The sequence below is a fragment of the Pipistrellus kuhlii genome, unplaced genomic scaffold, assembly GCF_014108245.1.
Source record: "Pipistrellus kuhlii isolate mPipKuh1 unplaced genomic scaffold, mPipKuh1.p scaffold_m20_p_15, whole genome shotgun sequence".
Taxonomy (NCBI): domain Eukaryota; kingdom Metazoa; phylum Chordata; class Mammalia; order Chiroptera; family Vespertilionidae; genus Pipistrellus; species Pipistrellus kuhlii.
This window is the reverse complement of record NW_023425460.1, coordinates 40,708,837-40,721,284: the sequence shown is the minus strand read 5'-3', so window position 1 is coordinate 40,721,284 and position 12,448 is coordinate 40,708,837. Positions and strand designations below refer to the sequence as shown.

The 12,448-nt window shown below is 48.4% G+C and overlaps 1 protein-coding gene across 1 annotated transcript in view; it reads left to right on the top strand.

The window, feature by feature from the left end:
* The first annotated feature begins 5,089 nt into the window (after positions 1-5,089).
* Positions 5,090-12,448, top strand: part of ABLIM1 (actin binding LIM protein 1) — a 219,402-nt gene continuing 212,043 nt past the window's right edge. Inside the window, exon 1 of the mRNA XM_036439148.2 lies at positions 5,090-5,275. Coding sequence (XP_036295041.1) covers positions 5,263-5,275 — 13 coding nt within the window. The 5' untranslated portion in view covers positions 5,090-5,262. The remainder of the gene's footprint in view (positions 5,276-12,448) is intronic.

The window sequence follows — 12,448 nt, the reverse complement described above, 5'->3', positions numbered from 1 at the left end:
CTGAAATCAACAAAAATATATTTTAAAAAATAATCTCACCAATTTCCATGTATTTAAACATTACCATTATGCTGATCAAATTGAGATTTGTATCTGCAGCCCAGACCTCACCTCTAAGATCCAAACTCAAATATCAAACCACTTAGTTTAACTTGTACTCAATGTTTTACAGACATTTCAACCTCAAGGCCAAAACCAAGTTCCGATTTAACTTCATTAGCTTTTCCCTTTAACTGCTCCATCCCAACATTCTCCAGTTCAGTAAATGGAACTGGAATTTTATTTAATTTATTATATTATATTATATTATATTATATTTATTATTTATTTTATTTTATATTTTATTTATTTCATTTTATTTATTTTATTATTTTATTTTGTTTATTTTATTTTATTTTATTTTATTATTTTATTTTATTGTTGGTTTATCCTTACCCGAGGATATTTTTCCATTGATTTTTTTTTAGTGAGAGTGGAAGAAAGTGGGAGAGACAGAGAAAGAGAGACACGTGGTTTGGTTGGCTCCCACACACGCCTCCACCAGCACTTGGGGTCGAGCCTGAAACCCAGGTACATGCCCTTGACCAAATCGAACCTTTAATCTGTGGGCTGACACTCTATTCACTGAGCCAAACCAGTAAGGGCTCTTATTTTTTTTAAAATCCTCACCTGAAGATATGTTTTTATTGATTATTTTAAAGAGAGAAAAAGGAGAAAGAGAGAGAGAGAGCGAGAGAGAGAACTTCAGTATGAGAGAGAAACATCAATCAGTTGCCTCCTGTACATGCCCTGACCCAGGATCAAACCCACAACTGTTTGGAGCACAGGATGACACTCCAAACAACTGAGCCATTGGCCCAGCCAAGACATTTTATTTTAAAGAACAACAGTGAGACTATGGCAGTTTCTTCAACAGACACTATGGAAAAAAGATGATGGGATAATTTCTTTATTGGTGGAAGGAGAAAAAATGTTATAAAATATATCACTAATGATTTTACCTACACCCAAAATGGATTTGTTGTCTACCATCTCATATTTATGACTATTATGGGCATCCTTTGGAACATTCTCTTTTAAAAATATATTCTATTGACATCAGAGAGGAAGGGAGAGGGAGAGAGAGATAGAAACATCAATGATGAGAGAGAATCATTGATCGGCTGCCTCCTGCACACCCCACACTGGGGATCAAGCCCACAACCCAGCCAGGTGGCTTGACCAGGAATCAAACCATGACCTTCTGGTTCATAGGTCGACACTCAACCACTGTGCCATACTGCTTGGGCTGGAACATTCTTTCACACTCTGAATTACTTGGCCTCACATCATCTCATCCTATATAATAAAAGGCTAATATGCAAATCAACCAAACGGTGGAACAACCGGTCGCTATGACCTTTACTGACCACTAGGGGGGAGATGCTTAATGCAGGAGCTGCCCCCTGGTGGTCAGTGAGCTCCCACAGGGACAGTGCTGCTCAGCCAGAAGCCAGGCTCATGGCTGGTGAGTGCAGTGGTGGTGGCAGGAGCCTCTCCCACCTCTGCTGCAGTCGGACATCCTAAGCCAGCAGTCAGACATCCCTTGAGGGCTCCCAGGCTGTGAAGGCCACAGGCTGGGCTGAGGGACACCCCCAAGTGCACGAATTTTGTGCACCAGGTCTCTAGTCATTATATAATTTGCAGCTTCACAATTGTGTGGCATAAAGATCACCTGTGCCGGGTTATGCGTACTGGAGCCTTAGTCTCCTTTAAGGTGATGCTTACTTTTATTCTCCACCACTTTGACTCTGCCATCAATTATAGCGTCAATATAATCTCACCAGGACTGACATTGCTTTGACCCTATTAGCGAGAGTGCTGTGCCTGTATATTGGAAATACGGCTGGTATTAGAAGCTTCTGTTCTAATGTCTATATTGAATCTTAGGGATTTAGAGTTTTGTCACAAACTATACAGCAGGTCATTTTTCTTTGTGGTGCGTAGGAATTCACTACACTCGCAGGGGAGAGGCGGATGGAGTTCCATCATTCAGGCAGTAGGGCCAGCATTGGGCTGCAGGCTCCTTTGGTGTGATTTGACTTATCTAAACAGTGAAGGAGAGGGTGTGTAAATGTGTATCTTCAGTGCCCCTGTAGATTCATTGCTGGTGAAACAGAGCCGTGGGAACTTCCTGTGGTCACTGCACATCCTGGCCTACCTATGGTGTTTGGAACGAGCACCCAGTATCTACCAGGTGCTTCACCTCTCTCCCGGAACTAAGGAGACACCAGCCAGCAGTACTACATAGACCCTGACCATTACAACGAGCCGGTTGCCACTCACCTCAAACGTTCCATGTAATGTTCCATCCAGATCTGTCCTCAGGTTGCTTGAGTACCTGTGTTTCGTGTTTTGTTTTGTTTTGTTTGGTTTTGTTTTCAGGTCACTGGTTCCTGGGCTGGGTGCCTTTGGACACCTAGCACTTTTTGGCCTGACTCCTGTAGGGCCTGCAATCTGTTCCTACCTCTGCATGGATTCCCTGTGCTGACTTCCTTTCAAGAGCCTACCTCTGAAATATTTAGCATCCTCAGAATCTATATTTCTACACATGAAATATTTAACATCTCCACTCTGCTCTACCAAGCCCTGACACTGGCCCTCCTTTCTAGATGAGACACGTTCAAGGTCTGCATTCTGGCCTGGATCTGGATTTGATTACTCATTCCTGTGTTTTGATTTTATCCCAATTTTACTCACTGTTTTCCCCAAGTTAGTGCCAACTGCTATGTAATGTTCCCGGCATGCTGCATGATGAACCTCTAACCCCCTGCTTCAAAGTAACAATTGCATTGTGTTAAGTCTCCCACATAATAACAAATAAATCATTTACTATTTGCTAACGGGTGGAATAGACACCATACAAAATGTAATTCCTAAGGAACTAACAGCTATCAACCACAGCAGCATGTTCTACCTCTACACGTCCATTTTAGCGTGAGGTCTCTAAAATGTCTTAGATGTGGGCACAGTTAGGAGGCTAAGGTGAACTGAACACAGGTTTCAGAGTAGAAGTGATGGACAATTGGATTGGCGTCTTCCAGCATCAGTTCAGAAGCTCCTTAAGTGAAAAACAGGTCCCTCATGGGAACACAGGGGAGTAAGCTCCACACAACATGCCCATTATTAACCAAGTAAAAATTACCATTTTTTTTTTTTTGTGTGTGTGTGTGTAATTTTTGGTAAATTACCTGCATCCTCAGGCCCACTCCCTGGGGCCTAAGCCGTCAGTTGGATATCCTTAGTGCTGTTGGACATCCTTAGCGCTGCTGAGGAGGCTGGCTGAGCGGTGCTCCCCTCTGTGGGAGAGTACTCACCACCAGGGGGCAGCTCCTGCATTGAGCGGCTGCCCCCTGGTGGTCAGTGTGTGTCATAGTGACCAGTCATTCTGCTGTTCAGTCGATTTGCATATTACCTTTTATTATATAGGATTCTCAAGGCAATGGGCAGAATACACTGCAGTGGGTAAAGGCTGGATGCAGGGAGAGCAGCTAGGCTAGTCATATAATCTTCCTTTGGGTAAGAAGGAAGGTTAATAGTGGACTAAGGATAGTGGGAAAGAAGACTTATTTTGAGATTGAGGTGACTGGCAAATTTTCTGCCTAGAAGACAGTGAAGGGGATATTATCAAGAAGGATGGTGAATAACTAGTTAACTTTTGTAGCAGGTAGTTAATTTGAAAATTTCTACTCTCGTTACCTATCTTTTCCCCACTATTCCCTTACCCACATGGTCATTTGATTGGGCTTTCTTCAGTGATGCTCAATTGTCCACCAATTATTTTTTTTCTAGAGTTATTAGAGTCACCTTTTCTTGGAATATTTCAGATTTGTCAGACCCATTATAAAATTCCCAACAGATCTGTATAGGTTTGAGAAGCGCCTACACAGACAATAACTGGAACCTCTAATGTGAGAGTGTATGGTGTCATAGAAGACAGGGGAGGGAGTAAGTGGGAATCCCTGACTCTTGGAATTCTCCCACCATCGGAGAGGTCTAAGACACCACATCTGTTCCAGAGCTGGGGTCCCACTTGCTCAGTGCAGCTCTGCTGGGTCTGGTGGCTTTGGTTATGTTGCTCATTCGCATCAGACTCCAGCTGGTAAAATGCCAGGGCAGCGGGAGATTGTGTCTATATTTTCTCGTTTTTGCTCTAATATACAGAAAAAGTGGGTCTGCGTAGAGTCTTCACCTTCCCCTCCAGCCCAGCCCAGCCCAGCTCTGACACTTCAGAATTTACGCAATGAACCCAGTGTGTCCACAGCAGCGATTCTCAATCCGTGTGCCGCGGCAGGCATGCTGGTGTGCCACAGGAATTCCTAACACCGGCAATACCTGACTGTCTCATCGTGGGCACTGACCTTTTTTCTTTAGATCGTCAAATAATAATAATAATAAAATGACTATAGCTGCCTAGTGTGAATGAATCAAAATTATACTAATTTTTTAATGAGATCGGCAAAACATATATTTCTGGTGTTCTGCAGAATTTCAGGAATTCGTTCAGTGTGCCGGGAGACGAAAAAGGCAAATCACAGGCCTCCAGAGGTTCGATGTCTGTGGACTCAAAACTGCTGGGCCAGCCCTGCTCCCCAGACCTCCCTCCTGGGCCCCTGGAGGCAAAGTCCCGCCCTCCCATCCCACCGGGCTGACTTCCAAGGGGGCCTTGGTTTCTCGTTTTGCTTTGGCCCCCATGGACCGTGCAAGGCCTTCTTCCCACTAAGGGCCGAGCCCCCATCTCCTCCCCCATTCCCTTACCCCCCCCCCCCCCCAACAAAGCAGCTCTTGCTACTTTTGTTTCTCGGGGACCAAAGCAGGAGAGGAGGCTGGAAAGCCTCTCATCACTGCAACGCTTTCGGTGATTGTTTTACATTAAAAACCCGGGGGAGGGGAGCCCTGGACCCTGACCGCACGCTCCACCGCCCTCGGGGACCAAAGCCCCGCCCGGCGCGTCCCCAGCGGCTCTGGCCCGGGTGGGCCGGGCGGGGAGGCGGCGGCGGCCCCGCCCAGCGCCGGCCGCTCCGCTGTCAGGTCCCCGCGGCCACTGCGCCCGGCGCGGCCAGGTGTCCGGCCCGGGAGGCGTGCCCGCGCGGTGCCAGCCGCTGCCCACGGGCGGGCGGGCGCGTGTGCGCGCGGGTGTGCGCTTCGGGGCTGTTTCCTCCGCGCGCCCTGCCCCCGGGTGTCTCCTCCGCGCTCCCCGCCGGGGCTCCTGCCGCCCGAACCATGGCCGCGAGGGGTGAGTGGGGACCCGGTGGGCACCGTCCACGGCCCGGCGCGCAGGGCCCGGCGGGGCAGGGCGCGCACCAGGGCGGGCCGGGCAGGTGCTGGAGGGCGAGGGGCTGAGATACCCGGCCTGAAACTTTGCCATCTGATGATCCCCGGGCTCTGGGCGGCTGGGTTTGGTGCAAAGGGAGCCCTCGCCGCCCTTGACCTTGACCTCCCGGTGTGGGCTGCATGCAGCCTGAGGGCCGATGCCGGTGCCTGGCTGGTCTGCACCAGCTGCAGGTCTGAGCTGGGCGGGCGTGGGGGATGGGCTCGCGGCTGCCCGTCCTGCTGGGGAGCCGCCTGGAGGGCCTGCCTGGAGGGAGGAAGAGGTATTTTTTCCTCCTTTCTTGTTACCATTTTGCAGCTCGGTTATGGAAGGGATCCAGGGCTTGATGCAGTAAGATTTAAAGCTGCAGTGCTTACACCCCATTTAAAAAAAAAAAAAAAAAAAAAAGTGAATTCCCTACCTGTACTCCTCTTTGCGTGAATCTCCTGTTTTCTTTCTGGAGTGAAGCAATTGTTGCAGTGAAACGGATGGAAGGAAAAAGAAAGCTTTCCAGGGGAGAGCCAGGGGGAAATGCTTCTCGCCATCTGGAGCCAGCGGTGATGCTGGGGCGGGCGGGTTAGTCAGACACGCGCTGTGGCTGCTACTATGAGTGAAAAATATTAAAGAAATCGAGTCACTGCGCATCCTGCCAGCAGTTCACACAGAGTGACGCGGTTGCTTTGCCATAAGCATCGAAGGAAAATATTGATTATTTGTAGAAACTGTATTTGAAAGCTGTACGGACCACCCCCTTTGATGCCTTCAAACTTGGAGCAGTTGCAGTGAAACTCTGAAGGGTTAACCCTGTCTTGTGGGTTTTTGTTGTTGTTGTTGTTGTGTGTGTTTTTTTTTGGGGGGGGGGACAGTTTAGGAATTGAATAACCTGCTGGGTAGTGAAGTCCTGCTTTTCAGGGTTCATTCCAGGGCGTGCAACAAATAGAGTCACTTCTAACCAGAATGTTCGAATTCCTTTTTAAGGAAACTGGCCTTGGCTGATCTGGCAGTGCCGTTGGTTGGTTGGTTCTGAACCTGGGAATGGAGTGCTGAGGGTCAGATGGAAGGACATAAATGACCTTTTGCAGATGCTGAGACAATCCCTGCCTAACGGTGTTTAATGCCAGTTATGTGTGCATGTCAGGGAAAGAGAAAAGAGGTGGGACAGATATGGTTTTAGGGGGCCGGCTGTGTATACGGGATCCCCTGGCTAGCTCCCACTGTAGGTCTCTGAACTGTGTTCAAAGACCGTGGCTTTCCCACCTGCCCTGGCTCCCCAGCACCGCCAGGAACCGGTGGGAACTTCCTCACGGTCAGTACAAGTCTCCGTGGTCAGAGTTCACGTCTGACCCAGCTTTGCACCACCCAAACCCTTAGTACAGGACCCTGCACACAGTAGGAGCCTTAGCATGCCCTAGGGCAGTGGTCGGCAAACTGCGGCTTGGGAGCCAGTGCGGCTCTTTGGCCCCTTGGGTGTGGCTCTTCCACAAAATACCACGGCCTGGGCGTGTCTGTTTAGAAGAAGTGGCCTTAGAAGTTGTTTAAGTTTAAAAAATGTGGCTCTCCAAAGAAATTTCAATCGTCATCCTGTTGATAGTTGGCTCTGTGGACTGATGAGTTTGCCGAGCACTGGGCTAGCTAGGAAGCATCCCATTCCCTAGGAAGTCCCCTGGCCCAGTCGCACTATCTCAGTCCCCCTCCCCCGTCACAGGGTCTCTGTGCTTTCTGGAAGGATGTTAAGTGAAGAGGCCCCAGTGGCCCAGAGGCCAGAGCTCTGGACGGGGACCGAGTTAGTTCTCCAGTCTTTCCGCTCGAACCTGCTTTCCAGCAGGAGGCGTGGACTCGGACATGGCCATTTCACTCAGCTGTTTCTTCTTCCAGCCCCATGCTGCTCATCAGCACTTCCCTGTTTACAGTCTGACTGAGCTTGCAGGTGGGAGGGAAGCCCACGATCATAGTATCACTTACTGATGCTCTGTATATGATACACTTTTCGTGGCAGGCGTCTTCAAACTACGGCCCGCGGGCCACATGCGGCCCGCAGAGGAGTCTGATCCAGCCCGCCAGGTTTTTTGGGCAGTGAGCGCAGCCGAGGTGTTACAGTAGGAATTAGTAGTTCATATAGTCCGGCCCTCCAGCTCTCTGAGGGACCATGATCTGGCCCCCACTTTAAAAAGTTTGAGGACCCCTGGTAGTGTATCATTGTATCCTCAGAGGAACTGAGGCGAGTGGATGCTCCGTCACCTCCCCACTGGACAGATGAAGGAATTGAGGTTTGAAGGTCTGTGTCCTTTTCCTGAGTGAAGTGGCCGATCCCCATGTCCTCCCAGGTCTGTCTACTTCTGAGCACATCCGTGCTGTCTTTCTGCCTCTGTTACTAGTCCTTGGAATAGCATAGTAAACACCACAATCATTAATTTAAGAGAGAAGAGATGCTCCGTGTTTGAGATGTAAAGGAAATGGCCTTTGTAAGTAACTTGGGATTCCCAATACGTTCTGAAACATCTCCATGGACATTCGGTGGGGACGAAGGGGAGAGGAGAGGAGCAGGGACGGCTGTCTGTCCTGTGGTTGAGACTGTAGGAGTGAGGGCGGTGGTTGGGCAGGACCAGCCTCAGACGCCCTCACTTTGGCCAGAGGAGTTTTCATTGAAGACCACGCTGAGTGCCAGGCGGTATCCGTGGAAGGCAGGGGGTTGAGGGCTGCCATCAGCTTGACAGAGTGGCGGCCAAGCCCCCCGCTGGACAGTGGGTCGTTCGTGTGGCTGGGGTGTGGAGGGACGGACTGTAGGAGTCAGAGCTACACCCATTTTTGCTGCCATGTTTACAGTGGAACTCAACCAAGATGTATGTGGTGTGACAAGGGGAGCCTGGTTCTCTGTCTTCTCTCCCTGCTTCCGGGACCTCTGCCTGCACACTACATGTTGCATCACTGCCTTTATCAGTCTCTCTCACGGTGATGTTGCAAAGATGAGTGCACCTCGATTTCTTACGGGCGGCTGTGTTTCTGACCTGTATCCGCTGCAGGTTTTCCTGTCTTTGAGGTATAGAACGCTCCTGCACTTTGTCAAATTGAAAAAAGACTTTCGATGGCTAAGTTTAGTCCTTACTAATTTGGGTGCTAAAAAAAATGGAAATAGCAGCGCAACGCCTTCTGGAAGTCCTTGGTTTTCCCTTCTGTATTTAAAATAAGTGGGTTCCAATCCAATCAATAATCTTTTCCATGAATTACATAGTTTTTGACATCAGCATTTCACATGAGGGAGAACCATGCTTCCGAGAAGATTTTGGGAAGGTTGATGGTTCCCACATTGTGTCTGTGAACCGCGTGACTTTTAAAAAGATTGAGGCCACGTGTGGAGAAGGCGGAGTCAGCCACACCTCTCAGGTATGGCTCACGGTCATTGGTTTAGCACAGTGTTTTCCAAACTTCTGTCAGGACGAGAATCACCTGGTGGAGTTGTTAAACTACAGTTTCCTGAATCCCAACTAAGAAGTGCTAAACTAGAATGTTTGGGAACATATAGTTTAGCACTTCATAGTTGGGATTCAGGAATCTGTAGTTTAACAACTCCACCAGGTGATTCCCATCATGAAAGAACTTTGGGAAACATTGCTTTAGCAGCGGAACGGTCTCTTGTTTAATTTATTTATTGAGACATTTTTACCCTCATCTTCCAATCCATTCCCTTCTCCCCTAGGCAATGATTCTAATACATGTGATATACGTGTCCTTGAATTTATAGTAAAATCAATTCTTAGACCAGTTCTTATATTTAAAACTATAAACACCAAGACATTGTGTGTGTGTTTCAAGGATTAATCAAGTTCTTGTTTGGTAACTGATATTATGAACCTGTACGTATTTCTGATCTTACGTGGAAGTTTAGATCCCTTAAATGCAACAGTATGCCTTGCTTAGTCTGTGAGGGATGAGGTAGACAAGATGGAAAATGGTTAGTCCCACTCCCTAAGGAACGCACACTGAGGTGTGTGTGTGTGTGTGTGTACCCCTTTATTAGGGGTATGCGCAGCCATGTAGCCATGTACCCCCGATAAAGATCCCCATGGAGGGCTGATTCATCTGGTGTGGGAGGGTCATTCCCTGTGACCGGAGACAACGGGAGCAGCTGCCCTTCAGCGGAGGCGGGAGTGAGCTGGATCTCAGAGGGCCAGTGGGGACTTGGCAGGCAGGAGGCTGAGGGTGTGCTTCCCTGTCAGAAGCCATGGCAGGCAGGGGCTGTGGGCAGGAAGGAGCCTGAGACGTGGTGGGGGCGATGGAGATTGGCAGTGAGGAGGGGAAGAAGGCTGGGATGATGAAGGAAGGGATGCTGTGGGAAGCCAGCAATCCTTCACAGCAAAGGCTGCTCCTGAGCAGAGGAGTGCGGATGCAGGGAAGGGAAGTGCGAGGTCTGTCAGTACATCCAGAGAAACTCACCCCTGGCTGGTCAGCCGCCCACGATATTGCATTCTCGGCGTGAGTTACATTTCATCCTGGCCACGGTTCTCACTGGGTAGAAGCTTGCCCAAAGCCCTGTCCTGGGCTCCCTCCCTTTCACATGGCAGATTAGGCTCTCTGAGCCCTGGCCTTGGTTTCCCACCTCACACCAGAGAATCCCAGGACCAAAGGCACACGGCCCCCGGCATGTTTGGCTGTGTTGGGGGGGCGGGCGGGGGGAGTGAGGCCATGTCCCCGGGGGCAGCGTGCATTCTTCACTCATTATATGTTCACAGGCGCATGACTGGTCCCCTCCGTCCTAGAGAGGAACAAAACAGCTCTCATGCAGAGAGCCCTTTAAAACGAAAGGCGGAATTTAGTGAAATTTACAATCTTACCTGGTAAATTAGTCCTCAGCCTCTTACGGGAGAAACATTACTTTTTTATGAGCCTGTGGTTTCAGGAACTTAATTCACGATTGTTTGTTGACATAAGTAGCACCAGCCACTCGATACAATTTGACATTGTGTTGCTCCATTCATGAGACGCTGTTTATTAAGGCTTGAACTGTACTTCACCTGTGGCTGCCATTGTGTCTGAGCAATCACTGGTTTCAATGTTCTTGGGTAGAAACAGGAAAAAGGATGAGAGCGCTCAGCATTTCACCCTCGTTAAAGCAACAGTCTCTAAGAATATCATCCATCCACCCATCTGTCCATCCACCCATCCGTCCATCCTTCCCATAGACGTCTCTTCAGCCTTCCTACAGTTCATCCAACACACATTGTTGAAAATCCAGCTGCCTGTCTCATTACATCGTCTAACATCACACTAGAAAGTGACAGCGTGTTGCCACCACTAGGCCAGGAGAGCGGGGTGTTCTCTCTCCAGATGTGCAGCCCTAGCCATGCAGAGCAGCTGGGCCAAAAAGGACCTGTGTTTTGTTCACGTCCCTTAAGTCCTTCTTGAGAGGCACCATGGTGACAGAGTCACAAGACTGAAAAGACACCCCTGTCCTACGCCATGGACAGAGTAAGCCCCGTGTTATCTGTACGCTCCACTGGGTGCCCCCATCTCTAGCTCTTCTCCCTTGCAAGAGCGAAGGTGTATTCTTTGCTGCCTTTGTGAACACCTCGTGGTCTAGAATACAAATGTCATCGTCCTGTCACAGATGACAGCATGGGGCCCAAACCAACTCACCTACCAACTGGGGGTGAGGGGGTGGGGGGAGGAAGAACTGTCTTAAGGGAGGGGGGAGGAAGGCAGAGAGAAGGAGAGCAATAGAGGGATTGATGCAGATGAAATAAGACTATTAACAGGGAGAGGTTGGATTTGAATGTAACGTAAGTATTCGCTAGTGTAAATCGAGTCATCACATTTTTATTTATTGAGAATGGGATAGAAGTTGGTGAAGTTGCAATCTATATTAGATGTAAAATAGACTCCACAGTTAAGAAAACGCATGCTTTCTTCTCTCCCCTCCCCCTCAGAACATGTAGAAATGCCAACCATTTATCTGAAAATCTCTTGACAGTGCCGAGACCGGTTTGGCTCAATGGATAGAGCGTTGGCTTGGGGACTGAAGGGACCCGGGTTCGATTCCGGTCAAGGGCATGTACCTTGGTTGCGGGCATATCCCCAGTGGGGGGTGTGCAAGAGGCAGCTGATCGATGACTCTCTCTCATCAATGTTTCTAGCTTTCTATCTCTCTCCCTTCCTCTCTGTACAAAATCAATAAAATATATTTAAAAAAAAAAAAAAAAAAAAAAAAAAAAAAAAGAAAATCTCTTGACAGCAAGCAAGAAGACAGTGTGATGCACAGTGGTTAACTCTTTTGATCTTTCAAACTTCCTCACTGTTCTTCAGCCAGCTAATATTTATTGAACCTCCTTCCTAGAGGAGCCAGATTTATTCCAGATCCATTCCTGGGCTGCTGATGCTAAAGTATTAATGAATGAAGCCATTTAACTTATTAAATAAACATTTAATAAATGTTTATTGAGCATTCAGGGGTGAGGATTGTTGTGATTTTTGGGTGGAGAAATATTAAAGAGTGTTAGAGTTTGTGACTGTATGAGGCTGGGGCAAATAGGGGCTGATCAATACTTACTGCTCACTTTGAAATGTCTAGTATACTTGACATGTATCATGTCAGTCATCATCCACATAGGACACTTCCGCTAAGCCTGGAGGGATACTGAGATAACAGCGTTCAGGGGGGCTATCCTAGGTGAATTGGGACGCTGGCCTTCCTAACAAGTAGAGTTTCTATCTAGCTAGCATTCCTTCATCTCAAAAGGTAAGATTTTGTTCAATACTTGAGTATCTGCCTGTAGTATTATCTACATCATATATTATTTACATCAGAATTAAACACTGGCCCGGTTAGCATGGCTTAGTTGGTTGAGTGTCGACTTATGAACCAGGAGGTCACGGTTCGATTCCCCATCAGGGACCATGCCTGGGCTGCAGGCTCAATTCCCAGTGTGGGGGTGCAGGAGGCAGCCGATCAATGATTCTCTTTCATCATTGATGTTCCCCTCTCTCCCTCTCTCTTCTTTTCTGAAGTCAATGAAAATACATTTTTAAAAAGTGCTGGGATGGCTCTTTCCTCCTCCTCCATCCAGCACATTTCTAGGCTCTTTCCTCTTATGGGAAGTTGGTGTG